This window comes from Nycticebus coucang, chromosome 7 (assembly GCF_027406575.1).
Source record: "Nycticebus coucang isolate mNycCou1 chromosome 7, mNycCou1.pri, whole genome shotgun sequence".
Lineage (NCBI taxonomy): Eukaryota > Metazoa > Chordata > Mammalia > Primates > Lorisidae > Nycticebus > Nycticebus coucang.
In genome coordinates this window covers 126,342,529-126,370,246 of record NC_069786.1, presented here as the reverse complement: position 1 = coordinate 126,370,246, position 27,718 = coordinate 126,342,529, and the positions used below count along the sequence as shown (strand labels likewise).

Genomic DNA, 27,718 nt, shown 5'->3' with positions numbered 1-27,718 from the left:
GATGATTATGTATCACCTTGTATTCAATTCTTTCTGCCTCTAGACTTTCCTCTTTCTTGGACCAAGTTATAATCTCCTGAAAGGTAGTGACTGTATAGGTTCTTTTTCTCTCTTAATTCACTGTAATATGTTGGCTTGAACAAAACAGATACTCCATAGTTATCTTTACATGAATTAAAAACAACTGTTTAACTCATGAATTAAATGCAGACATTTCCCTAGGATGTAGGTCTCCACTGTAGATTATGAAATTGTGAGAAAACAAAATGTCTGGAGGACCTCAGTATAACCTTCCTTCAGACACGTGAAAATTCTGATATAACCCTTTGAAACGAGTTCAGAGCTAGTTGAACGGAGCTTATAAGACTTTAGGCATAACCTCACATTGCCAAAAAAGTCAAAATACAGCCCTATATCATACAAGTATTGATTTTTATTTCTAGCAAAACAAATTAAATGATACATGATATACTCATTTGAAATGTTTGCTGATAAAATTTAGAAAAAATTCAATTTTTAGTTATGAAAATAACAATAACTAAATAACAAAAATAACAATAACTAAATAACAAAAATGTAGCAAAAGAGAAAATTCAAAATCGCTTATGGTTTTATAGCATAACACAAAAGCCATAATAATTTTCTATTCTTTTTTTTAATATCCATGCTTTTACAGTTATAATTGAGTATAATTGAGTATAATTCTGTAATTTTATGTTTTTGTACATGCACTTAACCTGATACTATGTTTGATTTATGCATTGCTAGAAAGTCTTACTAGTTTTATTTTAAATAGTTCTGCAAGGTTCCCACAAGGGAACATTTATCTATTGCCTTGTTGTTGTATCTGATGTGGGGCACTATAAATAATCCTGGAATGAACACCTTTATTTATATAATTTTCATACTTTCTGGATTTATTTTTGCGACGTCTCAGAAATGAGATCACTGGATTATAGATTTGCTCCCTTTGTACTTAGATGTTTATTTTTGAAGGCTACAGAGATTTTAATTGAAAGGGTGAGACCAACCTCTTCCTGCGTTGGGTAAAAGTATTTCTTTTGCTAGATCGTGCTTAACCAGTGAACAAGAATTTCTAGTTAATTTGTAAGCCTACCCCTTCTCAAATACTATAGTAGATACAAAAATGAATAAATCCTTCCTTCTTCAACCTATTATTTTACCAGGAGTGTAGACTGAGTCTATCTAACACACACAAGGAATAATGAGGCTGAAGTTGACATGTCAGTAGTAATTCTGAAGTGGTTTAGCAAATGTTGAGCCCTGAGTAGGCTGAAATACTGGGACAGTTTTCATGGAAGAAGTAAAGTTTGAATAAAATAAGATGATATCTTAAAGTAAATATTAGGTATAAAAAACAATTCCCATTAATTTTCTTTACCTGGCTTACTTTTCCTAGTGATAAAATAATGCTTTTCCTATATTCATTGCGACCACCTCCATGATGATAACAAGATTTATAATTGGTGCACTGCCTCATTTCAATGCTAAAATTAACTTCTGTAAAGAGCCCTGTTGGAAGAGAGATTTTTTTCAGAAACCTTGCTTTTCTGTCCCCTTAATACGAAAAGTATGAATTTTTATTAGTTTTGACTCAATTACAGTTTATTTTTGCTTGAGACTAAACATAAGTTTCGTAACAGTGCGTGTTACGTCCTCTGCCAGTGGCTGGTGCATGTGTCACCGCACAGACTTAGTTTGAGTGTAGACCCGGTTTTCCCTGACAAAAGAGGGTGTTTTTGAGGCATACTTGGGATTTGGAACGACTTCTCTCTCCTCTGGCAATCTCACCTGTGTGTCAGCCAAAGTACACTGGCTGTCGCTCCTCCTGAAAGGACAGGGTTCTGGTAATATACCCATAATTTCTTCTACATGTTAAGATATGGCCTCTGCTCTATAGGACCTCAGAGATTTGTGTGTGTGGCGGGGGGGGGAGGGCGCGGAGATCAGACAGGACAGCAGATAAATTACAATTGGGTACAGTAAAATCTGCAACAATATGAATGATCCCAGCATGCTCTCCACCCACGTCAGTGGAAGACTGTGGTCTGTCATGGGAGACTCAGGGTGTAGCTTTCCAGAGACAAGGTATTTGAACAGAGACTGGACAGATAAATTAAAACATGCCAAGTAAACACCAGGTAGAGGGAGAGGATAGAACAAGGTGTACTTGTCGGCAAAACAGCCCAAGACTCAGAGTTCCTGGGGAGCAGTGAGGATGGCGGGAAAGTGGGCCCCAGCGGCCACAGGAGGAGGGATTGAATGGAGGCCTTCCGGCAAACTGGTAGTATCCATGGCTCTCTATCCTCTGTATTTAAAGCTTCTGGCCCAGAGTTTTTATGACAAATATAAACTTTTTCTATAGGGATTAGTAAGGTTTAGAGTATAGAAACGTGAGTAACCACCCTGTTTACGGGGAGTTTTACCCCATCTTACTCATAGTAGTTGTGTTATCATCCATATTTTGTCCAGTCTCATTGCCAAAGACTTAATGGATGCTCACGTGACCAAATGTCATATCATTGGAAAAAGAGAAGTAACACAGGGTATGGTTGTTGCCGACCCCTACTCCCCCAAACCCAAACTCCCAAAAGACCGAAATGGCTTATAATCTTGGGTATTTCCATCAATCTAGTTTATTGAAGACTTTAAGGTTAAGACGCTGACATATTTAGCCTAGAATTTGCTTTTCAGACTTGATTGAAAAAAATGTTCCTGCTTTCAACCAAGGAAAATAAAACAAACAAACAGTAATTTGTGTGCCAATGTATTAGCTGCTGGCTACTGAATCCCTGGAAACCCAGTGGAGATCATTTGATTCCTTTTACTTTATGTCTAATGGAAATGTTTTTTAGGCTTCAGACATCTATGAACTTAGGAGGTGGCTGGATTTCCCATGTCACCTGACGCCCATTGATTAGCCCAGTGGGAACTTGTACATATGTGAAAATTTGTTTCATGATAAATATTGGGAATCCGTGAGAAAAAAAGAACAGAGGCTTCTGGGAGAAGAGGAAGGAGAATGACCAGATTTATGCCAGTCTTTAAATTACTTTGATCTTTTGTATTAACATGCATGCTGGATTTGTGGGGAATGGTAGGATGGTGCCAGGAGTCATCTCCCACCAGGAGCCAGGCCACACCGTAGTGGTCTCAGGAGAAAAATCAAGGCAGATATTTGCAAGACACTTCCGAAAAATATCGGGCAGAATGTTGTTGATGGCTTGGGTCTGAGGGGCAAAAGATAAAAAAGAATGAAAGGCCATTCCTTCTAAAACGGCTTGCCTGGGTTAATTAAGTCATTGAAGTGAATATAGGTAAGGAGTTCTGTTTCTGTTTTCTCTTCCTTTCCTCCTTCCCGAGCCCTATTTCTTAAGGCATTGAGAAATAAACGAGAGAAAAACCAGCAAGGATAATTTCAAAGCCTAAATGATGAGTCATTGGTGTGATGGTCCCTTGCACAAAATGAACTAAGAAATGAACTGGAGAGAGAATTAAGTTGAATACCATTTAGTTACCATTTGCTTTATGATTATTTTTCTTCAGGCCCTTGGGAAGGGTGGATATAACATTGCATACATTTTTATTCAGGATGAAATGTAGTTTATCTTCCTCTCTAAAGGTTGGTATTGGGGAAAGGGGATGGGGAGAGACACCGACCCAGCCTTCCATCTCAGGACCCTGGTGTACCCTGGTAGGTATTCCACCTTTCAAATAGCGTTGGATTTACAAAGGTTTTTATAAAATTATAAAATAATATATACTCATAAAAAAGCCTGATGATCTATTCTCCTGAAAGTAATTCACTCCTACTTCAAGTATTTGCATACACACATACATATGTACTTTTAAACACACACACACAAATGGGAAACTTCCTGTTTTTACTCTACAGAATTTTATTTTATTTTTATTTATTATTATTATTATTTTTAGACACAGAGTCTGTTGCCCTCGGTAGAGTGCTGTGGCGTCACAGCTCACACCAACCTCCAGCTCTTTGGCTTAGGCGATTCTCTTGCCTCAGCCTTCCAAGTAGCTGGGACTATAGGCGCCCGCCACAACGCCTGGCTATTTTTTGTTGCAGTTTGGCCAGGGCCGAGTTCGAACCCGCCACCCTTGGTATATGGGGCCTGCGCCCTACTCACTGAGCCACAGGTACTGCCCTACTCGACAGAATTTAAAATGCTCCTTCTAAGTTAAGTACAGAGAAGTCTGTGTATTTCCACAGCCAGTCTGAGCTCACTCTCAGCAAACTAGAAAACGTAGACTCTGGGTTCAGAATTCTAGCAGGTTCAAATTCTAGCTCCTCTTGTGATTTTGCCTTGGAATTGTGGATTCTTTCCTCAGTTTCCTAGCCTGTGAAATGGAAGAATAGGGTATTTGTTCCACAGCACCATTGTGAGGAATAAATTCGACCTAATGCACAGAGCGAGGGTCTGGAGCACGTTCTGGGCTCAGCAGCTTTGTAGTGGTGAACCGATTGTGTTTTGAGAATAAATTCTACATGAGGAGTGCTCCCCCTCTGCCCTGCAGGGGAGTTGGGACTCCTTGAAATATCTGATTCTAAATCTTCACCTTAAGGATGCTGGTATCAATTATTCTGATGGTTTAGGAAGGCCACCTAGCTGTTTTCTGTTTCTTTTGGAGTCTTAGAAAACATGTTATTGATTAATTCCATCTTTCAGGCTTTTAACTTTTTGCTCCCCAGGCTTTGCAACATGTAGTCAGAGAAAGTACAGATACATGGTGGGACCTATGGGCAGGGATTGGATTTGCTATTTTCTCATATGATGTGTTTTTAATAACAGTCTTCAGTCACGAGTGGGCGCAGGTCCACGCACACACGCACACACACACACACACACACACACAAACACACACACGCCAGGAGCCGCCTCCTGCGTCAGCCCAGGCTGTTCAAACACTTTGCTTTTAAAGGCCATGGGAGCTGGCGATTGCTTGATGAGTCACCCTGTTTTGCCTGTTTCTCTACAGGAACACACTGTGAGTTGTACAAGGATCCCTGTGCCAACGTCAGCTGTCTGAACGGAGCCACCTGTGACAGCGAGGGCCAGAATGGCACGTGCGTCTGTGCGCCCGGGTTTATAGGCAAGTGATGTGTGGCTGAGTTTTCACATTTACCACAGCATCTCTGAGATTGCAGATGTTAAAAAAAAAAAAACAACCCTAAATCATCCACGAAGCAAGTATTGCAAAACACAAATACCGTTGCAAAGTGTAATGAGGCATTTCTTGGATGAAAACAATTGACCGTGCTGTCATTAAGGAGGCCGTCCTGCAACCAGCGCTCAGCGCGCAGACTTGCTGGCACTGTCGCTGCCCTGTGTGTTTCCAGGGCTGTGCCCCTGGAACGTGGGGAATGAGCCGCTACAGGAACACCCGAGAAAGGGTAAACGTGCTAAGGAAAGGCCAGAGGGGGAAAGAAAGACCAGTGTGCCTTCTAGAGAAACTGTTTTCAGCTACCACATTCATTTTTACTAAAAGATATAAAAGCGGCAGGATTTTAAAAAATGAAGAAGATTGGAGGTAGGAAGTAAGGGAGAGCTGCTCCAGGCCCAGGGTCTGTGGTAATTGGTGGTTCAGAGACCCCAGAGCAGCAGGTTGGGGAGAGCCGGGTGGGCAGGCGGCTTCCCCAGGTGCCTTGGTGGCCACTGGGTATGAGGACTCACTTCTAAGGGAGGGTCCAGCCTAACTTGGAGTCTTTCTTCTCAGTTACCTCCGTGTGAGCTTCAGGGAGTTTGTGAAATCTCCAAAAATAGCTGTGAAATGTTCTATGGATGTGTATGTGCTGAGGGGAGCCTCTCAAATTTTCGTTAGATTCTCCAAAGGAACTCTGAACCACCAGACTAGAAAACGAGAAAACGTTCCACCCCTTTCTATCAGAACCCAGGAATCCTGAAATTACAAGAGTAGGATAAAGTCTATGTGTTTTAGAACTTTGCTCAATCAACAAAAGCATAAGGGTCATTCTGCTTGGGAAGTTGGGAGAGGCTGACATCTCAGGTGCTTCTGAGGGAGGTGGGCACTTAAGCCACGGAAAAACCATGTGTTTTCATTGGCTAGAGAGCACCTTGCTCCCCTACCCCCTGCTCAGCCACTATGGTCACCTCCCAAATTTTGCAGAATTTCACAGAGCCTGGGTCCCCAATCCATCCCAGGGCAGCCTCATTTGTGCTTCTAGGGAAGCTGCCAACAGCCAAGATGTGGGAGAAACAGCTTGTGATCTCTCTTCTATCTATGAATGTCACATCCTGTGTTTTCCTTTTGGGTTTTCCTGGGACTGAGAAGTGGGCTCACTCCAGAAAAATGATTCGCAGATGGTTTTGTTTTACTGAATGACTTATAAACACACACAGACGTTAATATTCATCAGTGAAGGCAAAAAATAATATTGAGGAGGCATCCTGGTTTTTTTTTTTAGACATTTTTATCCTGTGAGTAATAAAAAGCATGGAAGAAAAATGAGAAAATATGGGACTACAGAGGAAAAACTGACCGCATAATACTGCCCTTTTAGATCACTATTATTCACATTTTGATATGTTTTTAGGGATTTTCCTGCAGGTTGGTGTGTGTACAGTATTGAGTGTATAGTATGTGTGCATATAGATTTGAACATAAAAGGAATCATACTTCTCAGAGTATTTTATAACCCACTTTTCACTTAAAAATATGTGTATCTCATAAATGTTTTTTCATACCAAGGAATATATTTCTTGTGTATCATTTTTGCTGGCTGTCCTGTAGTCTACTGTATGAAATATCATGACTTTTTAGAATCAATCCACAATTCAACTTTTGGGCAGTTGAAAACTTTTCCCTGTTATAAACAACATTGCAAGGAATATTCTTGTCTATACATCTTTGTGTTACTTTTTTCCTTTTTTTGGTATAAATTCTCAGAAATAGTATCCCAGGACCCAGGAGAATATATACTTATTTCCATATTACTCTCCAAGAAAAAAAAAATGGTAGCAGTTTTCACTCTTACCAAGAGTACACAACAGCATTTATCACCTCATCTTGATACAAATCCTGAGAATAGCCATTCTGATGGTCAGAAACACCAGGCCAGCGTTGTTTTAATTTGTTAGTTTCATTGCTTTCTAGTGAGGTTGAAGCCATTTTAAATGTGCTTCTGGTTACCTGTGTTTCTCCTTTCCCAAACTCCCTGTTTCTACTCTCTGTCCACTTTTCTATCAGACCGTTCGTGCCGATCTTTATTCTGCTTGATTTGAAATAGCCTTTTATATGAAGTATATTGCATCTTATTTGCCGTAGGCTGCAAATAATTTTTTTTACATGTTATTTGCCTTTTAAATGTGTGTAAGGTATTTTGTTTTCCATACATCACAATTTCGTTTTACATGATTACATGTGAATATTTTCTTTTGGTTTCTTTTCTTCTTATTCATGCTAGGAAGATTCTGTGTATCAAGATTTTAGAAATATTCTCCTATATTATTCTAGTCATGTATGAGTTAATTTTGTACATTTAAATCTTTAATCCATTTGAAATTTACTTTGGTGTCTTATGGGAGAGAACATGTTGTATCTTCTCCAGAATATTTGGCAAATCTCTAGTTGCCCACTCAGCAATACAGCCTTGGATGTCTCAGAGGTACCTCAAACTTAGAGCTCGTCTTCTCCTTTCCTTACGTATTTGTGAGCTCACCAAATAAATGGTATCATTACCACCCCAAGTTGTTCTGGGCAAAAACCGGGGAATCCCCTTGATACCCTCCTCTTCCTCCAACTACCAAGAGCTCCTACAAACCGCTTCTGTCCTCTCACTTATCTGCAGTATCAGCACCAGGCTGCCTTCGCCTCCCCCCATCACTAGAGCAACTCCTTCCAATTGGTCTCACACCTGTTCTCCCTGACCCCTGAGCCATTTTCCGCACCGCAGAGACCTTATGTAATGATTGTCTAATCTCGTCACTCCCTCCCTAAAATCGTCTACTGGTGTTTCATTGTTATTAAGAAAAAGGTCAAGGTCCTTCACTTGATCTTGAAGACCTGAGGGTCTGGGCCCATCGAGCCTTTGCGACCTCGTCCTGAGCCCCTCTGCCTGCTGTGCACCTGACCACGCCAGGGCGGGCTCTTCTCATTCCTGTTCCTTCCCTCCGTCTCCTGCCTCCTGTTCCCCTCGGCCAGACCCCCAACCCCACGGCACCCACAGACATGCAGCCAGTAAGCGCAGCCCTGGGCATTTCTTCATAGTACTCACCCTGACCACAGGAGGCAGTAGGACTCGCTGAAGTAGATTTAAACATATGTTTTCATTTTTTCTGAGACACTTGCCCAATAATTCAGTTTCTGGGTCACATGGTATTTGCATGTTTAATTTTACAAAACTGCCAAAGTGTTTCCAGAGTGCCCTTAGCATTTTACATTCCCACCGACAGCATATGAGGAGTTCCTTTTGTCTACATCCTTGCCAGCATTTGGTGTTGTCACTATTTTTTACTTTAGCCAACAGGTGGATAGTGATAGGTCATCGTGGTTTCCATTCGAATTTCCCTAGTGATAAATGACGCTCAGCGTCTTTCCATGCGCTTATTTCACACCCGCAGATCCTCTTGGGTGAAATGTCTCTTCCTGTCTTTTGTCCATCTTCTAATCCTAGCACATCACAGCAAGGCTGTATACTGTCAATGTTATTTATAATAATTGACGTGGACCTTGGTCACTTAGCTGAAATGCTGTTGTCTAATGTCTTAAAAGTGGGAGTTTTTTTCCCATATTTTTTATCCAGTTGTCTAGTTGTTTAGAGTGGGAGGGCAAGACAGGTTCCAGTGACTCTATCATGATAGAAAAAGTTCCAAACAATTTTTTAGACTCACTTCCTCTGGAATAAAATCTTTGTGAAGTATGAAGTAGTTAAAGCGTCTAATCAGTGCTGCTCATATAAGAGGCACATATTTATGATACCAGATGTTCAGTTTATTTTGATTGTCATCAGTACTTTCAGTGTGGACTCTAGGATTTACTAACAGCAGTGACTCTGAACTTTTTTGCCTTTTTCCATTTCCCAGTGATTCTGAGAAAACCATAAAGAATTAATCAATATGCTTGTAAATGTGCATAAGTACTACCAAATGTGATACTTACTGCAAGTATTGCCTCTTAGAAAGTAGTAGATTGAAAAAAAATTATAAGATTTAAAATTAAGACCCTTAGTGAAGTAGAAATTTCATTTCTCCACAATATTATTTAAGAACTATACTACAGTGATTTAAGAATAATTGATTATCTTTTCTAACTCAAATAAGAAAAGAGTAAGCAAGTCACCTAAAAAGGGGCTCAGGTCAGCAAAAGCTTAAAGATTTATTAAGTAGCTAGTAGTAAATAAAGATAATACTGTATACTAAAAACTCTTCTAATAAATTAAGCTAAAATGCATATTGATTGGAAATGGAATGTTGAGGTGTTGAAATGCAAATAAAAACATAGTGTTCTTGATGTGGGCAAACATAAATTAAGCCAGATTTGTTTTCCATAATCTGTAATAAATATTCAAACGCTTTGTGTAAGACTGATGACAAAAAGTAGGATCACTATAAGGCAAAGAACAGTCGTCATCCTTGGGAGCTTTTTGCTTGAACATTCCCTTGAATGGCTCCATCTTTAGAGTCACCCCATATTCCTACTTCCAGGAAGCTTGGGATGCAATGAAGGCCTTAAACAGAGAGCCAGTTGAGGAGTAACTGGTTCAACTAGATATGTGGGACTGATGGTCTATAAAATAAGCCATTAGAGTCAATCTAAGGGGGTCTGGGAACTGTGCGACACAACGGGGTCTGCCAGAGTGCACATATGCTCTAGAAATAGCTGCCAGCTAATTGGGCCCTGAGTGGCATGGAGTTTATATCATTAATTTATGCCATTTAATTCCCAGGGCAGCTCTGAGAACATTGTGGTGATGAAATTCAGAGCAGGATAGGTTTGGTACTCTCTCTAGGCCTCAGGTCTTAGGATCGTGTATCTTCAATACTGCATTTGATGAATGTCTACAAAGAGAATTTATCTTATTTTCTTTCCTGACCATTCTTTACTAATTCCTTTCAATCTAGTGGGTCCAAAGAAAAGACAACTCCAAGGATGTTAGGTTTCTCTTGCTTGTATATTAGAGCCCTTTAGTGATCTAAGATACAATATGTGCTGTAGGGCTGCTCTGGACTCTGAGTTTAGTATTCACCTCCTTGGAGAAGCTCTGGACCACAGCAGGCCTGAATGGACTGGGGCTGACAGCTCTGGACTGTACAGAGTTTAGGGACTTAGATGGTTGTGACATTGGACTTCACGGAGTGGAATGTGGCCTTGAGTCTTGTTAGACTGTAGAGGTAGGGAAAATCAGGCCATTGCTATAGCTATTGCTGCAAAGGTAATAGGGCATATCATGTCAGAATTTGCAGGGCTCAGATTGCCGCTAAAGGAAGCTATTATTTAGTAAATACCTTAATTAAGCTTGTCTTCCTAAATGGTTGGAAAGTAGCACTGATGTAAGTATTTGTCAAGGGCTTTGATTTCATCCTTTTAAAGTTTCTTGGCACGTTACTATTTGTATGTTTCTTCCTCTAGTCCGTCATATGATGCCATGTGTAATAGTTTAGTCTATGCCCTTTTCCACTCAGAGCGATTGTCCCATTAATAGAAAGACAGTCTTTGGAATATGATAGTGAGAGGCAATCCACTTCATGCCTTTTCTAGGACGTAAATGACTGTATTTATTATAGGAAACGAATTCACGTAGACACGATTGAATGGCAGTCAACCTAGTAGGACCTAAAAGTTGTACCTGTTTTGTTCAACTGATTTTACTTCAACAATAAGATAGTCAAATGCCAGGTACAGAAAGTGTGAAATGAAATAGATGTGAAATAGCTTAGTGTGAGATGCTTCCCCTAAAATGATTTGAGAGAGAAAAACAATGGTTTTATAAATATGTATTGTAAACCAATAGCAGAGAGAAAAGCAATTTAATCCTGATTATGTAAGCCCGGAAGTAATTACCTGAGTACCCACTGAAAGAAATACTGCCTTGCAAAACCAGACAAAATACTTGATTTTGCTCCTCTGCCCTAGCCTGTGACTATAGCAATTATAGCAGTTTTATTTTTTCATAACATTCTACATTTAAACAAAAGGAAGCTTACTTTGAAAATTTCTTTTTCTCATTTTCAAATCACTGAGAGAGAATGCCTCAATTTGAAGTTCCTGTTTCTCCTCCTGCCTATACATTTACGAAGCACACCCGTATTGTACTGACAGTGATGGCTTGAAAATGGAAGGTGGCTTTGTCCACGTAACTTTTGTTAACACCTGATTTCCTGTAAGCTGGTTTTTGAATCACAGTGACATCAGCCCTTTGTTCTGTTTTGTATCTTCGAAGCAGGCTAAGATGCCCTGAAATGCTGGGTCTAGACAGGGAAAAGAGTTCAGGGTCACATTCTTCCTTATGAGAGGACAGACTGGAGGATATGTGAGCTTACCTCAGGTCACCATTCCCCAGGGGAGGGTAGGTCAGATCTAGGCGAACTCTGAAATTCACAACTTTTCTCCTGATGTCCTTTGTGAACATTTCTGGTCCATTTCCCCCCCATTCCCCAAGCAGAAAAATATCCCAAGAATTTGGGAAAATGGAATACATTTTCATAATTGACTCAGTCTAGGCACACAGCTATGACCGAGAGCTATCCAGAAGAGAGTCAAATGTCCAGTCTCACACACGCAAGCACTTGGCTACAGAGTAATCCTACACTATGACTTTCCAGCTTTCTGGAGTTTCAGAAAAATAAACAAGAGTCAGCTGACTTCTTCACTAAAATCAGAAACCCAAGTTTTTGATCAGCCTGGAAAGGTTTATTCAGACATGGGAATCAGGTTAAGATAACTAGATAAATAGACTAAAAGTGAGATGCTTTTGACCAGTGCTATTTTTTTTCTTTTATAGTTTTACATAAGTAAAAAAAAATCTCTTGTCTAGAACTTTCTGAGAGGTCTGTGCTTAATACAAACAGCCGAGTGGGCTCAGTTGCTGGAGGTCATGAACTCCAGCCTTAGATCTTTGTTTTGCCAGAGAAATGATGGGAACGCTGGGCGCAGCAGTTTCACTGAGGCTTTTCCTTATCTTGCTAGGTGAAGAGTGTGACATTGACATAAATGAATGTGACAGTAACCCCTGCCATCATGCCGGCACCTGTCTGGACCAGCCCAATGGTTATTCTTGCCACTGCCCTCACGGCTGGGTGGGAGCAAACTGTGAGATCCGTAAGTATTTCTGCAGTTCAGCTGCTGGTATTCAACATCTTGTTTTTCTTCAGCAAGAGGAAGATGCTGACTGTGACCAGAAAGTCCCCTTGTCACTGGCAGATGAAGCAGAGCGGCCTGGAAGGACGTCCTCAGCTGTCCGTGCCTTAGTTTACTTAGCACCCAGTTCAGTATGCTTGCACCCTGGGTTGTGCAGCCTGCTTTCCCGAGTCTGCAGGGATGAGAATGCTCAGATGTCATCCAGAGTTCACTGCTACTCATGCAGCCAAAAATGTGCTTAACAGAGAAGCATTAGAATCATATCAAAAATAGAGTCCCTGTGTTGAAAATTCAAAAAAGAAAAACACAGACACACACACAATGTAAATTCACTTTTCATTTATGTCTTCAAGTGTCTAATTGTACTAGGTTCTATCTATTGCCTGGAGAAAAGTCCAGTGAAGACGAGCTTAAAAGAAAAGCCGAGAAGCACTCTGGGCTACTTAAAGCTAAGTGTTCTCAGATGGTGAACGAACAGAAGTTTGAAAATGTCATAATCAAGATTTTGTACTATCAAAACAGTGTATCTAGCAGGGTTGAAGTAAAAATAAGAACGAATGTGAAATTGAGTTTTCAGATGTTTTGGAAACTGTTTAAAGATTTCAGCTTTGAAAGGTATTTGTATTTTCTTCTTGTTTACATTAGGCAGGGCAGCCTGATTATTCACAGGAGAAGAAATCCAACCCGGCCGGTTGGGGAAATGCTTCCTCCCCATCCCAGACTGCTTTGCATGGGAAGGTTCGCGAGACCTCCCTCCTGGGCCCTCTCTCTCACTCCTCTGGCCCTTGGCAGATAAGGACGACTTGTCTGCTGTGAGTTGGGAAGGAAGCAAGTCAGTATACACAGCCCTGCCTTCCTGCCTGTCTGTCTGTCTGTCTGTCTCCTTCTCGGGCTGACCTGTCCACTGCCGCTACTTCTTCTCACAGTGTTAGGAGACCAGGCCCTCAATAGGGGCCAAGAACTGCCTGTGGCTGCACATTGTGGTCTAATTCTCAGGGCAAGTCTGGGGTGGGAGGTGGCTAGTATGGGGAAATGCTTCTTTGCAAATACAGGCCACATTCTCTAACATTAACTTGACTAAAATACAGTGTTCTATAAACATGAGACACTCTGGTGTAGTTTTCTAAATTGCTTTTTGATGTGAGTCCAGCCTCAATACTTTGATTTCCACAGACTGAGTTTGAAAAGCATTGCTTCCTAATTGAAGTGTGTGAGCTTAAACCCAGGTGCTAAAACCCACTTGTCATGTGGGTTACCCTGGGCAGGGACTTCCCACCCAGAGTCTTGGTTGATTCCTATGTAAAATAAGGTAATGACAATTTCTACCTTACAGCATTCTAGGAGAAATAATTGAGTTAATACCTAAAACACTGAGTCCTGAACATACTGAACCCTCCATACACGTCAGCTCTTATTAACCAAATATAACTATGTGACATCATCACTTGGAGTCTTAAAAAGCACCTTCAGTTTAATAGGTCAGAGCCAAACTTCAGGGTCTTCACCCAAACTTGGTTGTCTTGCTCAGTCACAGCCCTCGACCGTCCAGCGACACGAGCCAGGGAACTCAGAGTTGGCTGCTACCTCTGTCTTCCCTCATTGCCGCATCTAACCTGGTTGAGTCTCCTTCTGACACACCACTCACTTCCATCTCTCCACCCCACCCCCAGGCCTAGCTACCCCTACCTTTGCCCCATCCTACAGAAGCATCTGAACTGGCTTGGGTCCTTGCCCCTCAAATCCTTTCCTCACACACAGCCAGAAGGATCTTTTCGAAGTGCAAGTTGGAACACTCACATTCCCGACTGTTTCCATGCCTGCCTGTGCCAAGCTCCTGTTAGAACACATAAGGGACTGAAGACCCAAGGCCCCATCATTGCTTCTTGGGCCCATGCAGCTGCCCTGCCCTGCTGACAGCATGTCCTCCCTGCCAGGGCCACACTCTGCCTCCATGCTGTCCTCTTCCCAGCCCTCGGCTGCTCTTCCCTCCTCCCATAGGCCTGTGCTTAAGCTGGTCGTTTGCATGCAGCAGTCTTCCCTCTGCTCCTCCTGGTCTTTGGCTGGTGCCCACTCACTCCCAGAGTCCAGCTCCCTGGGAGTCCTATTGTACAAGCTCCCTGAATGCTCAGTTAGGTGGGACATCCCCTGTCCTTCTCCGCAGCACTGCAGAGGACATCGGCAGTTATGCTTGTGCATTTATTTCTTGATCATTTATTTGATCCCTGTATTCCTCAAAAGACCTAGAGTGCCATGAGCCCACGTTGCTCTCTGTTTCCCTGGCACTCGGCACCGTGCCTGGCAGTTGTAACAGCAGGTGCTCAGTGCGTGTGCTCAGTGAGTGCATCCCTGTGAAGGAGGCGATCTCTTCTTATCCCCCCTTCATTCCCCTTCTGAAGATGAACAGGCATTGTCAGGTTTCTTTCAGTCTCACAGACTGCTCAGATTCTCCTGTTAACCTGTGCTGTAGAAAACGCAGTCATTGAATTCCTTCCTCCCTCCTTGTTCCAGGCAGCAGGTGGAGCTATCCAAGTGACATCTTCACGAGACTCTCACGCCCTCACCCTCACTTTCTTTTTGGATCACATAGGTGGGAAAATTAGTCTAGCTATGTTCACCTAGGTAAATTAAAAATGAGATATGGGCAATGTATTTTAGAATAAATATGTAAACAACCGGAGTCTATTTTTGGCAGAGTGGAAGTCATTGGTAGATCTAGTTTTATTCTCCGCTTGGCCACTGACCATTCCACCTGGAGCTATTGTTCTAAGTCTAGAACCTCTACCCGATTCAAGGTGATTGTTTAGGGCCAACTGAAGTGTTAAGTGCAAAAGCACTTCAGAAAATACAAAACCACAAACAAATTTAGTTTAAATAAAAATGCAAATGATTCCTCAGACGCACAAGTGTGACATTTTTCTTGAATAGCCCGAGTGCACGCATTCCTGGTCATACACCTGCTGGGGCGGATGAGATCAACCCATCTGGCACGTTCTGGTTCACGATTCTCCCCCATGCCATGCTGGAGCCAACAGAGTAAATGATTCATGCAGCGGGGCTCCCGGGATGCAGCAAAGCAATGACTTATGAGGATAGCGGCTGGCCTGGGAGACGGTGGTTGCAGCCACCTGGTGCTGATAAATTTGCTCTCAGACCTAGTGTTGGGTTTATTCAGATCCATTCCAGCTACTAAGCTAATTATCCTGCAAAGCAGTCACAGTCACTTGTAGCAGAGAAGTTTCAGGTAGACAGCAGGTGGAATCTAGCTTTAAAGAAGAGGGCAGGCAGTGGGAGGTAAGAGATTTTAGGAGAAAATTTGAGAATGTTTTCTCCCCAGTTCAAACAGCTTGGAACACAGAGTTTTGAGAAATGGAGCAGATGGTCAGAAACGCAAGCCGTCTGGCCTGGGACAGGACGCGGAGCACAGAGCCCAGTGCAGTTGTTTTTTTGCTGTAGTGGCCAGGTGGTAGTGCGCTCACTCACTGCACACATACAGTCTGCGTGATGTGTGATCTTTTTCTATGAACTTTGTGCAGAGCCCCCAAGAACTCATTGGGAACTTGGATGTTCCTCCATAGTGATGAGATCTGAGCACTCTTCCTAGCTGGAGCAGAAGCCGTGCTGGCTGCCCTGTGTTGCTGCTAAATGGATGTTATACTCTGAGGAGTGCTGGGCTCCAGCCTGCAAATGAATTTTTTGGAGAATGTTATCATACTTGGAAATCAAGTAAATCACGCTTACTCTTTCAGCCAGAAAAGTGAATCGTCTCTGTCAGTGAGCACAGGGCATTGCCAGATGAAATGGCTGTGGATTTGGGGACTGAGCACCTTCTCCCTCCCTTTGCAGCTATTTATTGGCAATGATTCAGGATGCTCCATCTGCCTGTGTGTGTTGGGCAGATGGAGCAGTAAACACAGTAATGGTCAGTTAGTCTTTCCGAGCTCCACGGGCCTCATGCACTCAGACAGGTGGACTCGAATGACAAACCAGGCTTCAGAGGCCTCTGTAGAGCATCCAGGAGGATCTGGACGCTGACTCAGAAGTCCCTTCATTCATGCATTCTTCTCAAACTCTCAGGAACCAGGGGAGCTGGGCTCCTGGGTCATTTATCTGTTAGGCTTCTAGGAACAGGTCTGCAGCCTGGGCCCTTGGGTATCTCCCGGTGCTCTTCTTCCAGTTGCAACTTTTCAAGGTAAAGAACAGCTGATGCAGATTCTCATAATCATAATTCTAAAATATTATTTGGGGACCTGGTATAGGAATTGAATTTTTGAATAAGTACGAAGCTAAGTAACTATTTGTATTTCTTGCTGAATTCTTCTTTACATTCTTAGCCTCCCCAAGCCCTCCCCATGGTATTTTCTTGGTTTTCCTTAATGATATGTAGGAATTCCTTATGTATTAAGGATACTAACCCGTGGTCTGGATTATTCATAGATAATAACTCTTCTCAGTATAGATGGCCCTTTAGTTTTAAGTTGCCAATGGAAGGAAGACAGGGACCTGTACATTCTGAGTGGCGCCCCTCGCACTCAGCCCTTTGCTTGTTTTCACCTTCAGACCTGCAGTGGAAGTCTGGGCACATGGCGGAGAGCCTCACCAACATGCCCCGCCACTCCCTCTATGTCATCATCGGAGCCCTCTGCGTGGCCTTCATCCTCATGCTCATCATCTTGATCGTGGGCATTTGCCGCATCAGCCGCATCGAGTACCAGGGCTCTGCCAGGCCGGCCTACGAGGAGTTCTACAACTGCCGCAGCATCGACAGCGAGTTCAGCAATGCCATCGCGTCCGTCCGGCACGCCAGGTGCGTGGGCAGGGAGGCGCTGTCACACGTGCGTTCCCCTGTTGGGGTCCACCCATCCCCTGGACACGGTGGGCAGAGATACGCTGTGGTCACACCTGTGTTCCCCGTGCCAGGGTCCTGCTGGGGCATGGTGGGCAGGGAGACCCCCAATCTCTGTGCTAGGGTTGTATTATAAAGAGGCCTTTACATCTGCAACGAGAGGATTCTAAAGACTAAAACATAAGTTCAACGAAGTATAGGGAGGGTAGATCTCTTGGCCACTTTATAAGCAGACCTCTTTGAATTTGCTGCTGGCTTTTGGTTTTTGTTTGTTTCATATTGAATCGAGCTATTCATTTAACTTTTGTTGATCTGTGACTATAAATATCTGATTCTTAATCGCTCTCTATTGAAACATTTTTTTTTTGGCAGTTTTTTTTTTGGCCAGAGCTGGGTTTGAACCCGCCACCTCTGGCATATGGTGCCAGCGCTCTACTCCTTTGAGCCACAGGCACCGCTCTGAAACATTTTTTGATGATTTCTTTTTGGAATGTCTTTTGCTATGTTGCTTTTCAAATAGTTGATGTGGATACAAATGGTTCCATTCAATTTCACAGCCTACTGAAAGAACCAGAGGCAACTACCTTTTTACTCCTAGAGTTATGTTATACAGAGTAGTGTCCCTTTCTGGAGGAAAGACTCTGGAGGGACAAGGAGTTAGTGTGGTGACAGTAAAAGGAGCATCAGTTCTGCTGCTTGAGGTGTAACATCGAGCCTTAACTACTCTGTTACCTGACTATACTTTAAACAGATATGATTCCTTTCGCTGTCTCCTTGGAGAGTTGTGACAGGAATATTCAATTACAAATATTAATGGGTTGGGTAAACAAATAATACCATGTTCACTTCTGCAAATCTAATATATGACATTAAAAATCAGTTAACACAACATTTTTAAACTGACTTTTGCAAAGAATACTTATTCAAAAAATAATAGCAATATTGTTTTTTGAAGGACACCATCTTTTCTTTTCATTGATAGAATAATCCAAAGCGCACAGTTCAGTCAGTCTGCTATAGTCAAAAGCGGGCTGGGCGTGGTGTCTTACGATCGAAGGTCCAGGCAGCTGTTAGCTGTGTGATCTCTGCCTGAATGTCATACATTGCTGTTCCTCAAGATGTGACAAGAGCATAATTTTATCTGAACAGCATAGAAGCTAAGAGATTCAGAAAGTCTGCTTTCTCCAAAAGAAAGCCTCCCAGGCCAAGTCTCAGATCTTACAGCGATTTTGCCAGAATTTAGCTTCCAGGAGGGTGAGCCAAGGGGAGGGAGAACTTGGTAGACCCAGAGCATCTTTCCAGGGAGGGGCTGCAGCCAACTCTGCATAGGTAACGGTGAAGGAGAAGAGAAAACTTAACCCCCCAACCCAAACTGGGCTCCTTCCTTTCAGGGTTGACACAGGCAACACAGCATCCAGGAAGCTTGGGTACCAACCCCGCCAAGCCCCACCTTAATTGTGTATTTTACTCTTCACTCACTGCCCTGTAAATAAAGGACAATGGCTTCTATTTTTATATCCAGCATGTTCCAGCACATAGTAGACCTTACTAAAATTTGAGGTTTGAAATAAATGGATGATCTCAGTTAGGGGTTGGTGGAGGATGCCGTGACCTCTTGAGAGCTCAGTAAGTGACCACAGCCGGGAAGAGTATTTGCAGTATCCTGAAATACTGGACCCAAAGTAGAGCATATAGAAAGGAGCAGGGAATTAGAAAGCTTCTTTGGTGCGGAAGAGTTTTTTCTCTTTGTTCTGGAAGGGGATTTGTTCACCAGGAGGGAGCAGAATCCATGATTTTGTACATTCCTGTATTGGGAGACCCAAGAAATCAGATTCCTCTCCCCCCACAGACACCTGGGACTAAGATCCTTTACTCAAGAGGAAGAATATTGTATTTTAGTCCCCGAATAGTTTAACATAGATTCCTCTGAGCCTGCTGCTTATGCAGCCCACTGGGAAGATATCTAATGGAATACTCTTGGAAGGAAAGAATAAACTTGAAAGCATTTACCAACCTGGTTCTTATTTGGTGCTGATTTTTATCAAAAATATTTACATGCATGCTGTAGAACTCTTAACAAGCTCCTACATGCACCAGTGACTACAGATAAAACCACTGACGTTAAAACACTATCTGCCCAAATCTCTGGAATTCAGAAAAACTTCTTTTTGGACGCTTATTCGGCTGCAGCCTGTGGTTTCTGCAGCAGGGCTGTGCAGAGGCCGTGACTGTGGGTCTCTGGCTGGAAAGCCCTAGGGAAGGCATTGACCTTTTGATAGTAGCCTTCCTCTAGTTTTCAGCAACTTAATATCCATTTAATAGGCTGCTCTCTCTGCCACTTGCCAGGAGGTGACATAGAATTAGAATGACTGCATCCCAGTGGCCACACAGGACAAACCGAATGGGTGACCTGTGCCATTCATGAGTGACTGAGGGAATGTCTGGTGATTCTGATGTCAGCAATCAGGTGGCGCTGGGCTGGCTGAGAAGGAATTTCTCACCCCCACCTTTCTCATCCCCAGAGTCACCTGTTCCTAAGCCTGCTCTGCTTGTACTCAGGCAGGAGAGAATTTAAAACAACCAGGGCGAGCAAAGTCACTCTCCAAATGCTCACACTGAGCTCCCATCTCGGGGACTGATGCTCACTGTTCTGCCCGCTAGAAGTGCCTGACCACAGAAATCAAGCAAAGGAGAGCTGTTGAAGGACATGTTTGCTTTTTCCCCAAATAGCTCAAAACCTTCCTTTTTTGCTGACATTCTCTGCGGTGGTGTTTTGGTGGTTGACTTTCAGGGGTTCATGAACTGGAAGAACATAGACTTTTTGACCTGCCTTATTACTGGCTGCAATATCTTGTAGTTTTTTTTTTTTTTTTTTTTTTAGAAAAACAGGCACAGAACACCTCACCAAATATGATGTTTGAGATGTCAGTGCTGTTGATACTGCCGGTGCCATGATTCTAACCGAGAGCTTTCCGTGGCTGGCCAGCATCACGAATCATTCACAGATAACTCATTTGTAAGAATCTCACAAGAGTCCTAGGGCACATGTATCATGAGTCCCCTATTATAGGTGACAGGAATTTGGACTTAGCAAGATAATGTGAGTTTGTCAGTGTGAAAGCCATGACTTATAAATAAGTGAGATTTATAAGGCAGAGTTTGGAAATGAGAAAGCAGGTTCGCTGATTTGAAGGTGATGACTTTAAGTGGTGCAGTCAGGAACCACTGAGGTGAGATCCACAGCTCACTGGGGCCCTTCCGTGCAGGAAGGCTGCAACGCTGTGTTCAGAACACACGTTTGAGAGCCAGATAGAGCCACCTCCCACCAGCTGTGTGGCCTTAGAAAAATTATCCCTCAGTCTCCATTTCCTCATCTGTAACATGGGAAAATGCTACGTACTCACGTTATAAGGTTGTTTTGGCAGTGGGATGAGATGGTCAACCTGCAGTCAATGGACGGAGATGTTGTTTGAGCACTGAGGGCGGTGCCTGATACCCAGCCTCCGCTTCAGGGCTGGGGGATGTGCTGGGGACAGAGCCACCAAATCTGGGCTTTTGAGCTGTTTTTCTGGGAGGAGAGGGTGTGTGTCAACTCATTCCCATCTTTTAAAAATCTATCTCACTCATAAAGCCTCAGTGGACATTTCCTGAGTGTCACAGTCTGTGCTCAGCACGGAAGGACATTTTTAAAATTATTTTTTTAAGCTCTTAATGATTTATTTCTCCACTTGGTAAGAATGCGTTCTCAGTGAAACATCACACAGCATAGTGATTGAAAATTTAGTCCCAAAACAGTATGGAGAATATTTTCTCAGTTTTGTTAAAATAGGAAAGACATATTGTTATATGTGACATGCTCAGAGATTTTTGCTGCATATTCCTATTTGTGAAGTGAATGGAAGGAATGAGGGATTGAGGGATGGCAGACTAAAGAAAAGTGCAGGAAAAAATTGACAGCTGATCCTCTGGGGAGTGGGACTGAGGGTGGTTCTTACACTCTTCAGACAACCTTACTGTCTGTAAAATAGTTTAGATTTCACAGGCCACATGATCTCAGTTGTGGGCAACTCAGCTTGGCTTTTGTAGTGCAAAGGCAGCAAGAGACATTGTGAGTGGGCTTGACTGCGCCTTTATAAAACTTTATTTAACAAACAGGCAATACCTTGGAACTGGCTGTAGGCCATAGTTTGCTAACCCCTACTCAACATTATAATGTTCTCTAGCTTCCAGTTTTGTTTTATTTTTTTATAATTAAAGTGCACCTCTATGGAAAATAAAGGAGTGTGTTATTTTAAAAAGGAATAGTTATGTTCTGCATAACTCCTGCAATAAAATAGGCCACCTCTGACACTGGTTTAGTGCCTAAAAGCTTAAAATGGAATTCTACAGGTGTTATTTTGTTGACTTGTCGACATCCACTCAGTTTTCTGAAGCATAAGTGATAGAAAAAGCTGTTAGTATTTTAAATGTAGGTTTGAATGCGCAATGCACATTCATTCAACTGTGAGCCTGCTACAGGGTGAGGCATAGGAGGGTTGAGAAAGTCTTGTTTCGTTTTGTTGTATGTTTTAAAACTGTGGTGTTTCTGTAGAGCAAGCCCTTTTAGCTTCCTGTGATAGGCACTGCATTTCAGGTGGAGATCTCCCTAGGAACTGAGACAAAGTTCTTGGCAGCTGGTAGGTCAAAGTGACAGGATTCCAACTCCACACTTGCCTGGCCCCCTTTCCTGGTTCTGGGAATGTTAATTTTACTTTAACCAGATTACTTTTATCTTTATGACCCATTACGCTTTATGAACCATGCTGGTTCGGAGTCAGTTCTTTTAGAACAATCCCACACAGCTGAGTTGACCCGTTTGGGCCCAAAGTGAGGCTCTTGTTCTTCAGGCTACTTGGATCCTCCCCAGGCGAACAGGTGGCCCTCTGGTGGGTGGAGTCAGCCCTCATTGTGTCCTCCTCAGTGGGCCTGCCACACTCATCCTCATACTTAGAGCTCCATGGCGACATTCACCTTATGGCTCTTTGAACGAGTCCTGGTTAATGGATTTTTATACATTTAACTTTGCACATTTTGAACAAACAGATTCTTCTTCAAACTATAAAATCATATTTAAAAACAGATGTTTTAAAGATATATTCAGTCTATTAAGTTGTTTGGGTTTTTCCTCTCAGCCAACCAATCGATTACTTAATCAATTAATGCATACAATTCCTTGACCCTCAGGTCAAAGCTTCCACAGGAAACCGTCCCACTTATTCTAACGGGGGTATCCAACTTATTTTCTGTCAATACACAAACACTAATGAAAGCTGATTAGCAAGGGAAAAAAGAAAGGTCTGTGCATACTTTTTGTGATAACCGACACCACAGATAAGCAAGAAAAGTCCCTACAAAATCAGGATGTGGCCCCTGGGCTATAGGTTGGACACCCCTGTTATAATAGGATAGAGCCTTTCACTGGGTTGCCAGGTTTTTTTGATAAATTAGTAGTAGTAGTAGTATGTTGTTACCAACTTTTCTAGCTATTTTTTGAGAAATAAATTGACAAGATATTTATATCTTAAAGTAGCCTTAGAAATTTTCAGACTTGAGAGAAAGCGTAAGGCCCAAAGGGCTATTATCCTGTTGACGCTTTTCTTATTCTCAGATTATTCAGGCCTCACTCAATTTAGATAAACTGGCTGCAGACTGGAGTCTGACCTGCTTCTATGCAACCATAATCCTGGACCTTGAGTGTGGCTTCACATTCTAGAAACCATCTCACTGAAGACTTTGGTAATACTGTGATATAGCTGTGAGGTTGTAAAGGGCAGAACTCTTTAACTCTCTAGTCTTGCATTTTGCCTGGTGCCCAGCTGGCATGGCTTTTGGGCCATGTAAAAGCTCAGTGAATTGGAATACAGGTTGGATGACTGTTTAAAAATAAAAGACCAGAGGGAGAATGTGCTGTTTTCTTATGCCCCACTTGATCATACTCCCATCTCTGTACGTGAGAGGGCAGACTTTGGGAAAGATACTGAAGAAGAAAACAGGAAGAGAGGAGAACGGGATGGGGATCATGATAAATGAGCTGCTTTTATTCCTAGCGGCCCCATCCTAGGAACCTTTTTAAAATTCAGGATTCTTTTAAAATGCCTTTTTGATGAGCTCTGTTGTACTTGAAACAGTAAAATGATGTTGTCTCTGCAAAGGAGAACAGTGGGTGAAGGTGGAAGATTGTTCAAATTATGTTGCATTTCAGGGGTTTGGGGGAACGAGAGTTCTTGAATGGGAAGAGACCACCCAGAAGTTGGGCTGGCTTTATTTTAATAATTGACATCTTAAGACTGCTTTGGCAAGAAGTCCTGAAACTGGATTTTGACTCTCTGGTTTCTGAGAGTCAGTCCTGCAGTCAGGCAATTTTGATATATACAAATCTATGTGCTTGGAGAACAACACCGGCATGGGTGTGCCTGGGTCTGGGAGGTGATGCATAGCTGGGATGCCATGGTGGCTACCACCGGAGTTTGTGGATACAGACCTTTGGATCTGAAACCTTTCCTCCCTCTGCCCTTCTTGTACTGGGATCTCAGGTGACCTTGGCGCCTTCACTGCCTATCCCTGAAAGTCCCACTGGAAAGGCTGTCTGCCCAGCCTGGGAACACTGCTCTGCCCTTCTGTGTTCCAGACACTAGAGTGGATGTGAAGTAAACTTGCCTCTTTAAATATTTATGGGTCTCAGAAGAAAAAGACAAATCAATACACATTTTCTTAAAACCTACTGTTGAACTGTCAGGCTTGACTGCTTTGCCAAGATTTAACCTAGAAGTTTTGACATTAATTTAGGCTCTATGTTTTGTAAAATACATTTTTTTTTTTGCCTCCTACACAGAAGACTAATGTTCATACACGTTCAGCGCTAATATCAGGATGCCTTATGTTTCTGGTAGAGAATATATTTTTTACAGTATTTGTATAGTTCCATTTGATTCATGAATATAAAATATTCTTACCATTTGCCTTTAATAGAATTTGAGATCTAATATTTATCTAACCAGGGTCTTCTCTGTCTGTGATTTCAGGTTTGGAAAGAAATCCCGGCCCGCCATGTATGACGTGAGCCCCATTGCCTATGAAGATTACAGTCCTGACAACAAACCCTTGGTCACGCTGATTAAAACAAAAGATTTGTAATCTTTTTTGGGGATTATTTTTCAAAAAGATGAGATACTACACTCATTTAAATATTTTTAAGAAAATTAAAAGCTTAAGAAATTTAAAATGTTAGCTGCTCAAGAGTTTTCGGTAGAATATTTAAGAACTAATTTTCTGCAGCTTTTAGTTTGAAAAAAAATATTTTAAAAACAGAATTTGTGAAATTCCTAGACTACGTTTTAATGTCCTTTCAGCTCTCTCTACACCGTATGCTTCCACTGGTGTGTGTTCTTTTCACGGTAGCCACTATCGCAAAACCCAGATTAATTTCTGTGGTTGTTATAGGATAAGTCGAATCCAGGAGAAGTTTCTGTTTGGCACGCAAGTGCTGGCTTTCCGAGTAGAGTTAGGAAAAACATGTAAAGTAGAGTAATGATGCATAACACAGTATACGCGTTACTTAAAAAAGATGTCTGAAATGTTTGTTTTGTGAAAAAGAAACTAGTTAAATTCATTATTCCTAACCCGAATGAAATTAGCCTTTGCCTTATTCCGTGCATGAGTAAGTAACTTATTTCTGCATTGTTTTGTTGAACTTTGCAGAAACATTAGTTTGCATTTTGTTTTTTTGTCATTTTCGTAACGGTTGTCAAACTAGGCCTTGAAAACATGCATAAGGAAAGGGCCTAGGGAGGCAAATTACGGTCAACTGGAATCTATATTTTTCTTTCAAAAGTCAAGGTTTTTGTATCGTGAATAAATTAACTTTACGTTTGAGTTGTGTGTTGCTAAGAGGTAGTGAACATAAGAGAGTACTGGTTCCTTCAGTAGTGAGTATTTCCCATAGTGCATCTTTATTTATATCTGGGACATTTTTGTGGCTGTGTTTGATTGACATGTGCTTCTTCCGATTCTTGCTAATTTCAAAGAATATTGAATAAACGTTATCAAGTCAAGGATGCACTAGTCTCTTCTGTTCTTCTTAAAATTATGTAAAAAGTTTTGTTTATAGTAGCCCAGTTTGCAATTGCTGATGTGTGGAAATAAGTGCCCTTCCACGTATGAATGGATTAATAAACTGCGGTATATATACACGTGGAAAGCTACGCAGCCTTGAGAAGATGGGGATTTCGTATCCTTTGTTACACTTGGATGGACTGGAAAACATGCTCCTGAGTAAAGTGTCCCAAGAATGGAAAGACAGGCATCACATGTGCTCAATAGTAATTTGAAACTTGTAGTTAACAACAACGTGCTCACACCACACACACACACACACACAGGCAAACTCAATCTAACACAACAGAGGTGGGCTGAGGGGTCAGCTGGTTCCTTCCCAGCGTGAACAATGCACGGCACACTTCCTTTGTGATGGACATAGCTACAACTTAGACTTTGCCTTCCAAATGCAAGCAATGTAGCCTAATTGTATGTATCTCATATTAATTGGAAATTTTTGAAAAGCAAGCAAAAGACATGAATAGAAGCTTTTCAAAAGAACACAGGCCAATGGTCAATAAACATATGAAAAAATTCTCCACACCATGAAGATGTGAATGATTAGAGAAATGCAAATAAAACCACAATGAGATAGCACCTGATCCCTGTCAGACCAGCTTTTTAAAAAAAGTTGGAAAGCAACAGATGTTGGTGTGAATGCAGAGAGAAAGGAATGCTCATACACTGTTGGTGGGACTGCCAACTGGTACAACTCCTATGGAAAGCAGTATGGAGATTCTCAACTAAAAGTAGACCTACCATTTGATCTAGCAGACCCCTACTGGGTATCAACCCAAAGGAAAAGAAGTCACTTTTTGTTATAAAGACAAATGTTTATTGCAGCACAATTTACAAGTACAAAGATATGTAATCAACTCACATGGCCAGCAATTCCTGAGTGGATTAACAAAACGTGGCATGTATGTGTGTGTGCACACCCATGTGCACACACACAAACACACACACACCATGGAGCACTATTCAGCCATAAAATAGAATGAATTAATGCAGTTTGTAGTAAATAGAATGGAACTGGAGACCATTGTCCTAAGTCAGATACTTCAAGAATGGAAAAACAAACACACCGCGTACTCTCTTGTCATTTGGAGCTAAATGATGGACACGTGCACAGAAGTAAAAATTGTTGGAAATAAGGAAGGGTGAGGGGTAGAGGGTGGAGAGGAGAGAAAACCTCCCTAATAGGTACAGTGTGCAGGTGACAGGCACACTTATGCCCCTGGCTAAAGCCTTATTGAATCTATTCGTGTAACAAAAACATTTATACTCTCTTAATGCTTTAAAATTAAAGACATTTTCGTATCATTAAAAAAAGTTCTGGATTTGATATTGGTTGTCAAACAATCCCGCTGTTTAATGACATTTCAAATATGAAGAGCTGTCCAGAAAGCGTCCAGCTCTGTAATATGAAAAATGACATCAACAATGGCTTGATACTTCTGGACAGCCTTCATATTTTGAGGAGAATGCCTCTGTGGCTGCCAGAGCCATTCGCTTTGCCTCTGGGAGCCTTCCTGACTGGGTCCTGGTCACCAGCGTGCTCACCCTTGCTGCTTGTCAAGGTGGGGTGGGGAAAGAAGTAATAAGAATTCTACCTGAAGTTTTGCATCTGAGTCTGCCAGTGAGATGGAGCGTGTGTGACTGTGAAGGTGCTCTGGGCATTATGTGCAGACACCTCAAGGGTACGCCTTCCGTGCTGCTCTCCTGTGGAGCTCAAATGAAATTGCCGGACCATACGGCTGTCTGATCCTTAGAAACCCGAAGGCAGTTGACAGCTGCCCAGTATTAAATTCCATTTTGTATCTAAATGCTGTTTTGAAGTCCCAGAGTCATTTTACGGGAATGTTTGGTAAGGCCAAGAGGAGTCCCAAAACCAGGTGTGAGGAAGGGTATTAAGGAAAAAGAATTACTTAAGATGCTTTTCCTTCCCGCTCTACCCTCAAAACATCTGTTCCTAATTCTGCAAATAACACAGCAGTGCACCCCCACTCTGATTAAGTTATGCACTTGTAATGTGTTAATATTTTTAGTTTAAGTGTTTGGGAAGTGAAGGAAGAATGAATATTAACTTGGTAAAGCATCCACGGCAACACACAGCAGAGAGTTGCACAGACCCAGTTTATTCCCATCTTCCCACAAAAGACCTCGGTGGTGGTGGGGTGCCCACACACCTCGCTTGGCCACAGGAGAGAGCTAGAAAGGTGGGTGCCAGTTGACTCCCTCACACGCCCCAGGATGATGTCCATGTTTCTATGTTGGTCTTCATTTGGAAGCTACTTTGGTCATCTCCTCTGAAATCATTTTCAATCACCCAAATTCTAAAATTCATTGTATGTGACATTGCTTAAAAAATTTGTTCAAAAAACT

General features: G+C 42.1%; 1 protein-coding gene across 3 annotated transcripts in view; it reads left to right on the top strand.

Moving 5' to 3' along the window:
- DNER (delta/notch like EGF repeat containing) overlaps nt 1-25,290 on the top strand; it is a 334,821-nt gene extending 309,531 nt beyond the window's left edge. For all 3 annotated transcript variants that reach the window (XM_053597823.1, XM_053597822.1, XM_053597824.1), the window contains 4 exons: nt 5,020-5,133; nt 12,187-12,318; nt 16,915-17,161; nt 24,262-25,290. In XM_053597823.1, coding sequence (XP_053453798.1) covers nt 5,020-5,133; nt 12,187-12,318; nt 16,915-17,161; nt 24,262-24,373 — 605 coding nt within the window. In that variant the 3' untranslated portion in view covers nt 24,374-25,290. The remainder of the gene's footprint in view (nt 1-5,019; nt 5,134-12,186; nt 12,319-16,914; nt 17,162-24,261) is intronic.
- The last annotated feature ends 2,428 nt before the right edge of the window (nt 25,291-27,718 follow it).